The sequence below is a fragment of the Nematolebias whitei genome, chromosome 9 (assembly GCF_014905685.2).
Source record: "Nematolebias whitei isolate Nwh7 chromosome 9, NemWhi1, whole genome shotgun sequence".
Classification (NCBI taxonomy): domain Eukaryota; kingdom Metazoa; phylum Chordata; class Actinopteri; order Cyprinodontiformes; family Rivulidae; genus Nematolebias; species Nematolebias whitei.
The window spans coordinates 39,122,429-39,130,114 of NC_056506.1; the positions used below are offsets into that span (position 1 = coordinate 39,122,429).

Sequence of the window (7,686 nt, forward strand, 5' to 3'; positions counted from 1 at the left end):
TATATATATATATATATATATATATATATATATATATATATATGGGGGAGGGGGGTTGTTGTAGCTGCCTCAGGTGTGCTCATCACACTATATTGTGTCAGTACATTCATTCAACCTTTATTTATACAGGTAAATCCCATTGAGCCTCGAGGACTCATTTACAAGAGAGACCTGATTTCAACAAAGAAGGATGACAACAATGGACAACAGCGACAACAATAAACGGCTATAAAAAGTCATACAATTATTATTTTATTTTTTTCAACAAATAGGATAGCTAAAAAAAAGAAAAGTAACAAAAAACCAGCTAGATTCTAAGGTGAATGTAGAAAACTAAAAACAGGAACATGTCTGCATTGGTCCCTGCCAGGAGTCCAACAGATTCTTAAAGCCACTTAGAGAGGTCAAGGTCGAGAGCTTCAGATCTTTTTGTAAGATATTCCAGAAAACAGGAGCGGAGTAGCAGAAGGCCCTTTTGCCTAGTTCAGTCCTCGCTGAGGGAATACTGCAGGTAATAATGTCCTGAGAGCGCACGCCGTAGCTGCACTCACGCAGAGACATGTAGGAGGAGATGTATGAAGGCAGCAGACCAAGAAGTGATTTAAGGATGAAAATGTACCAGTGAGAGAGTCTGCGTGAAGTTATTGATGTCCAGTTAACCAGTGAATACAGGGTGCAGTGGTGGGTACGATAATCACAGCCAGTTATGAATCTTAGTGCACCATGATAGACAGCATCCAACATCTGCAGGGTTCTTGTAGGAGCGTTCATGTAAATAATGTCACCGTAATCAATGGAGGGAAGGAAAGTCACAGGTACAAAGTGTTTCCTAGCATTCAGAGTTAGACAGGATCTGTTTCTGAAAAAGAAACCCAGTTTAACTTTCAGTTTCTTTACCAAGTTTTCCACGTGGAGCTTAAAAGAGAAATGTGAATCGACCAAGATACCCAAATATTTGTAGGAATCAACAAACTCAATGGGGACACCATTTGAGGATGATATCAGATGAAGAACTGCTGGGTCCAACTTCCTATTTGAAAAAAGCATCCTTTGGTTTTGTCGGCATTTAGAACAAGTTTGAGGTGGAACAAATCAGTCTGGATGATGCTGAATGCAGGTTGCAAAAGCTGGAAAGCCTTATCAACTAACCTAGTACAACTAAACTCATAGGGCTGAGATTTAGCTCATTATCATTGTGAGAGTGAGTGCATTCAGAGTGTGTTTGCTTGTGTGTGTGTGTGGGGGGGGTGGGGGTGGGGGTGGGGGGTAATTATTGTGAGTATTTGCAAACAAAGCAGTCATGTATCCCCCAGTGCAGTGGGTGTCCTAGATAAAGCGATAAAGCAGCATGATTTCATAATGTATTTTTGCAATGTCACCACTATGCAGCACATTGTGTGTGTGTTAAATATTTGAACTGCAATTGATATACTTTTTAAATTTATTTTGTTTATTTCCTTCCTCCGTTAACATTAGAGTAACCCTTCACTTTCATTGTATTCATCTACACACTCAAGAATGTAAAAGTGCTTTTGTGTCAGTTTATGTTTTTGCGTTATCAGAGAAACTGTTATTTTTAGGGATGCACAATTTTGGATGTTTGGCTGATATCAGATATGCCAATATGCCAAAATTCCGAGATGATCAAACTTGTTTGGCCCATAACCAATACCAATATTTTTTCCGAGACCTACTTACAGAGACTACACAGCTTTCTCTGCTGTGGAATTGAAATACTACATTATTCTGCATGATCTTTGTCAATTTGGCCTTTTACCAAATGCAGATGCCAAAAAGGGGGCTGAAAATGATGTAACACTTCAACTTGGATTATGTTTATTGTCAAATTTATTCATGACATTTACTCTCTCTAACACAATGACAACACTTGAACAGTGAAAATTTGTAAATTTTCACAAATCTAAACTCAATGACGCCCGTGACATCATAACGTTGTGCTGGCGCTGCAGACATCCTTGTCAATGGGTTGTCATACAAAAACAGCACATTTCATATATATAATATATATATATATATATATATGAACAGTGCCTTCTGTATTGGTGAGTTTGATGGAATGGCCGATGTCCGATATTTAACTTTATCGCTAAAATCGTCCGATACTGATGTCATGCCGATAATATCCTGCATCCCTAGTGCAGCAGTGTGTTGCTTGACTTATCTGTTTTTAGGCTTAACTTTCAGAAGTTGACTAAAGGAATAGGTTGGCTGTGGGGTGTGTGACAAATTTCAGTGTCCTCAGTCGTCCTTAATGTGATGTGAACCACTGCAGAAATCAGAGAGATTTTTTTTCGCAAATCAGGTACATTTATAAATAAGTTGTGCATACTGTATGTAGGCCTGCATAGTTATTTTTTTTTTTTAATGTTTAAAGGTGTATTTTCCTTGATGACATTAGTTTCTTTAGAGACACAAGCTTTATTGGTGAAATTCCACCTTCACATGTATAATTTAAAGTTTTAAATGATTGAGATCTCCTTGTGTTTTAGTCTTTCAATGTTAAATTATTCCCAGTGAGTGTGCTAGATGGCTTTTGGTCTGATAAGAATGAAAAAACTCGATGAAATAATGGATGACATTTGGAGGTCTCACAGTCTGATTTGTAAACATGAGGGTCATGGTTGCAGGGATCTGATTGAAGCAGCAATGCCCTCTTGTACATTTTAATCATCATAGTGGCTCTCGAAGCAAGAGGGACATACATTTATTGTTCGGTTCAAACCCTTTGTTGAAATTATTCACAAAGACGCATGCACAGAAAGCATTTGATCCCTCAAAACTCTAATGAATGATGAATTGATTTGTTGAGATAAAACATTTGCTGTGGCTTTATGTTTGATAAGTATAATTATATTTTTGTTCTGTTTATTTTGACTGACTTCAAAGTCTTTTTTTTTAGCATTATATGATTTCTAAAGCTTATGCATATTATTAAATGCTGCATTATGCAAAGAGTATCCCTGGAAACCTTTTTTTTTTTTTAACACATTTGCTTTGTTGTTTCTTTTTATCTTAGTGGGGCGGTTGCTGATTGAGTTCAGTTCCCAGATGACGATGGAGCGAGTGCAGAAAGAAAACCCCAACGTTACAGAGGGAGGCCGATACACCCCCCCGGACTGCCGGCCAAGGTGGAAGGTCTGTGAACACATCTCTGTATATTTTATGCAAACACCTGTTTACTAAAGACTATTTCTGAACACCAAAAATAAAATGATAAATCATGGATAGTAACAATAAATGTCCTGGAGAAAGTTAAAACTTGGTCAAAGCTGAGTTTATGCATTTTTATACTCTATTAATCCGGGGTCATAAGGAGGTTGAAGCCAATCTCTGCTGTTATTGTGCAAGGAATACTGTTTTTGCTAAAAGGCAAGGCAGATAACAATGTTTATGCCTGTTTACGTGTGTTTGTGGGCATGTGTGTGTGTGCATACGTGTGCAAATTTGTTTCTGTGTTTGTTTGTTACCAAAATAACTGTTAACCCTATTGAAAGTAACCACTTTGAAAATGGCTGCCACAGCCAGCGGATAAAAAAAAAAGCAAACAAAAATGTATAAAATTCAGTCAGTTTTTCAGATATTGGGCTAAACTTTGATGTGGTAGTAGCTGACATTAATAAGGAGGTGTTCTTGGAGGTCTTCCAGACTGTCTTTAAAACTCAGCATAACACAGTCTGCTCTACTGAGTCAGAGTCAGAGTTTCTTTATTGTCATTCGCACCTCATGTGGTACATGTGGTGGAGCGAAATTATGTACACAGGGTCCCAGTTACATCCAACAATAAATTGTAAAAGAAAAACAATGATAACATCTAATATATGAACTAAGAAAAACATCAACTAAATATACACTAGCACTAAGCATAAAAACATTACGTCGAACATCAGCACAAACATGAACATGAGTCTGTGTGAGCAGTAGGAATGTGCGATATGGCGTAAAATTCATATCACGATATGCATTGTGAAGGGTGGCAATAACGATATATATTGCGATATGTTTTTGGTATAAAACTTGCTAAAAAAAAAGCATAGGGTGTCCTTTTGCCATCATATATTTTGAATTAAGAAAATTTCACTACTAGGTCCAGAGAGTTTTTAAATAATAAACAAGCTTCTTTCTTGTGCAAAACAGTGCAAAAGATATCAAATGTAGTTTTAGCCTTATGTTTTAAACAAAAAAAAAATGTTGTTAACTCAACAGTTTCCAGTCTTCTCACTTTATAAATGAACAGCAACAGAGCAGCATTTTACACTGAAACACTTCACCCTCCAACCATCTAGTTGGCGCCTCCTTCCGCTTTAATGGAGAGCTGACAGAAAATGAGTCTGTGGCTTTGACCAGAGGGTCTCGCAGTAAAATCACACAACACAGCGTTCTTTTACAGATCAGAGAGCAGGTTTCTCTAAAGCTGACCAACGCTTACTTTAACTTTCGATGGAACACAGCGTTTTGCGCATGCGTCAGAATACGGCAACACTACGGCAAGCCGGCTGTAGTTAGCTTGTAGCTTTGCTACTTAGCTCTCAAAGAAAAGACTAACGCCACTTTTGCACATTTTTCAACAAACAAAAGTAACGATTAAACTGACAACTCTGATTTTACTTCATACACAGCATTACTGTGGTTAGCCGGTAGAAGACAGATCTCTATCGTAGACTAAATTTCTATCGTTTCTACTGTATACCGTTTATATCGCGCATACCTAGTGAGCAGATGAGCACGCATGAACACATCAACATTGAAACAGATCAGCAGCAACATTGAAACAGATCAGCAGCAACATGATGTGATTTTTTTTCACAGTGATTATTCTGGTTAGAGATTCATGAGTCTAACAGCCTCAGGGTAGAAGCTGTTCCTCAGTCTAATGCTCCTACACTTAATGCTCCTCAACCTCCTTCCTGAGGGGAGCGGGGCAAAAAGTGTATGTGCTGGGTGAGTGGGGTCCTTCATGATGCAGGTGGCTCTCTTCCTGCATCTGGAGGTGTAGATGTCTGTGATGGTGGGGAGACTGACTCCAACAGTCTTCCGTGCAGTCTTCACCACTCTCTGCAAAGCTTTTCTTTCGGCAGCTGTGCAGCCTCCACGCCACAATTGAGGTTTTTTCATTAAATATTTACAGCTGTAGAGTCTATAGAACTTGTCTTATTGGACCTTACATCTGCCTTTGATACCATAGACCATGAGCTCCTCATTTCTAATCTTGAGTAGTGGGTGGGTATTTTAGGATCGATGCTCAAATGTTATAGGTTCTACCTCTACGATAGAAGCTTTTGTGTCAACATCAAGTGGTATTTCCACGTTTGTGAGGGATACCACTAGGTTTCATTCTTGGACCACTTTTTTATTTCTTAAAACCTATTGAAACTAGGTGCAAAATTTCACAAATGTGCATCCTTTTTATTTTTATGCAGATGATACGTAGTTAAATATACTTCCCTCTGAAGCAAACTAGTACACCTAGTGCATATGTGTCAAACTCAAGGCCCAGGGGGCAAATGTGGCCCTCGTTGACATCTTATCTGGCCCCAACATGTTATTTTAAATGTAAAATACTTTTATCACTTTAATTTTTTTCAGTAATCTTTGATTATGATGTCAAAAGTCCAACAGACAATGTCAAATGAGACCAATCAAACTCTTGTTGAGGAACCTGCAACAAAGACAAGATGTTGGGCATCTAACTTGAGTTAATGTAGTTTCTGAAACCGACCCTTAGTTTGAAAAAGGTTTTAATTTCGGCCCTCTTTTGTAAGTGAGTTTGACACCCTTTATCTAGCAGCACCAGCATGAACCCCTTTATTGACCTTTCCTCACTTTCCCCTTATGAGAAAAATATTATTAAAAACATTGTATAAAAAGGAATCTCTAGAACTAAACAGTCATGAAAAGACAATTGTCAAATCCGCTTTTTTCTGTTGAGGTGAAAATCTAAAATTAAGCTATATGATCTAAAACACTTCTTGTGACATGCTGGTGAAGATTCTCAATTCTTGTGACAGTAATACATGCTTTTATAACATAAAGGCTTGATTATTGCAATGCACTTCTTTATGAAATTAGGCAGGCTTCTGTTGCTTGTTGGCAACTGGTATAAAATGCTGCAGCTTGATATTTAACCGGTACAGGCAAAAGAGAACACATTTCCCTAGTTTTGGCTTCCCTCCACTGGTTTCCAGTTCACTTCTGGATTCATTTTAAAATTATTTTGTATCTTTTTCAGTCTCTTAACTGTTCTGCCCCCTTTTATTGCTCTAAACTGCTGCAGCTATACTGTATGTACTACAGCACTTTCTGAGGTCAGCAGATCAGCTGCTTTAATGGTTCTAAGGATGTGGTGCAACCTCAGAGGTGATAGAGCTTTTTCTGTTGCAGGTCCAAAAATGTGGAATAGTTTACCAACGCATGTTAGGCAAGCTCCCTCACTTACTGTGTTTATGTTTCATTTAAAATCATACTTTTATTCCCTGGCCTTTGACCCAGTGTGAGATGATTTTAACTTTATTGTTATTTTATTTATTTATCTAATTATTCTAATTGATTATTCTTTTTACTTCCATAGATTTATGTATTCCTGTGCCCTCTGCTTGTTTATATTTACTTACTGTGCAATTAAGGCTTTTTTATGTACTAACTTTATTTAGACTGATGTGAACATAGAGAACAAAATGTAGTTGAAAAACATTAAGAATTAAAAACCTGATTGAACCACTTGGTTGATGCAGTTTAAAGGCTGCATTTTGAATGCTCATACAAACATGCAGCGTATAAAAAGTTTGAAATTCATGCTCTGTCACGAAAAATTTTTACTATCTGTACACATGAAATCACACTTTACATGTAGTTATGGAAACACAGTGTGGTCTGGTGGAAGACGAACGTGTTCTGCTGCGTTTGGAACTGAAAGCCTTAAAACGCTGTCAGATACCACTGGGATCAGATGATCCAGCACTCATAATATCAGATTTTTTTTATTTTTATTTTTTGGCTGCTCCCTTCATCACAGCGAGTTAACTTGTATGAAGATTTGGCAATTGTTTTTATGCCAGATGCCCTTCCTTATGCAACCACAGATAATAATACTCATACTATCAGAACCATATGTCCAAATACTGGTACTTCTATTCAATAATGACTTGTACAAAAAAGTATTACTATTTTAAATTTTTTAAAGTTTTTACCACTACGATCTGTCTTACCAGCGTTGATGTGCAGAGGGATTTGAATAGTGAATGTATGCAAGTTTTGAGACAAGTATTTTTCTTGACTAGCATTGGACAGGGAATGCAAATAAACATTAATGCTTTTGATGTAAGATAAAGTGTGTAGGAGTTGCACTGTGTTATACTTTTTACACATAAGAAGAGGTAGGTATTTTTTTGTTTGTTCATGTCCAAGGTGGTGCAGGGTGACAGGTCCTGGTGAGCGGAGTGAGCAATTTTGTCCACCAACAGATGCAATGACAGAGCCAGGGTGTGGTCCATAGTAGCCCTGGCCACAATAGATTAATCTTGCCACCCCACTGGTCACCCCAATCATTTGAGGAAAATATACTTTTAAGCAATACAAAAACTAGAAAGCAGGGGAGGTCAGTTTACATATATATATATATATATATATATATATATATATATATATATATATATATATATATATATATAT

The 7,686-nt window shown here is 37.3% G+C and overlaps 1 protein-coding gene across 1 annotated transcript in view; it reads left to right on the forward strand.

Annotated features, from left to right (window-relative positions):
* The window catches only part of b4galt2 (UDP-Gal:betaGlcNAc beta 1,4- galactosyltransferase, polypeptide 2), a 189,517-nt gene that overhangs the window by 69,327 nt on the left and 112,504 nt on the right, over positions 1–7,686 (forward strand). Inside the window, exon 2 of the mRNA XM_037682331.1 lies at positions 3,038–3,156. Coding sequence (XP_037538259.1) covers positions 3,038–3,156 — 119 coding nt within the window. The remainder of the gene's footprint in view (positions 1–3,037; positions 3,157–7,686) is intronic.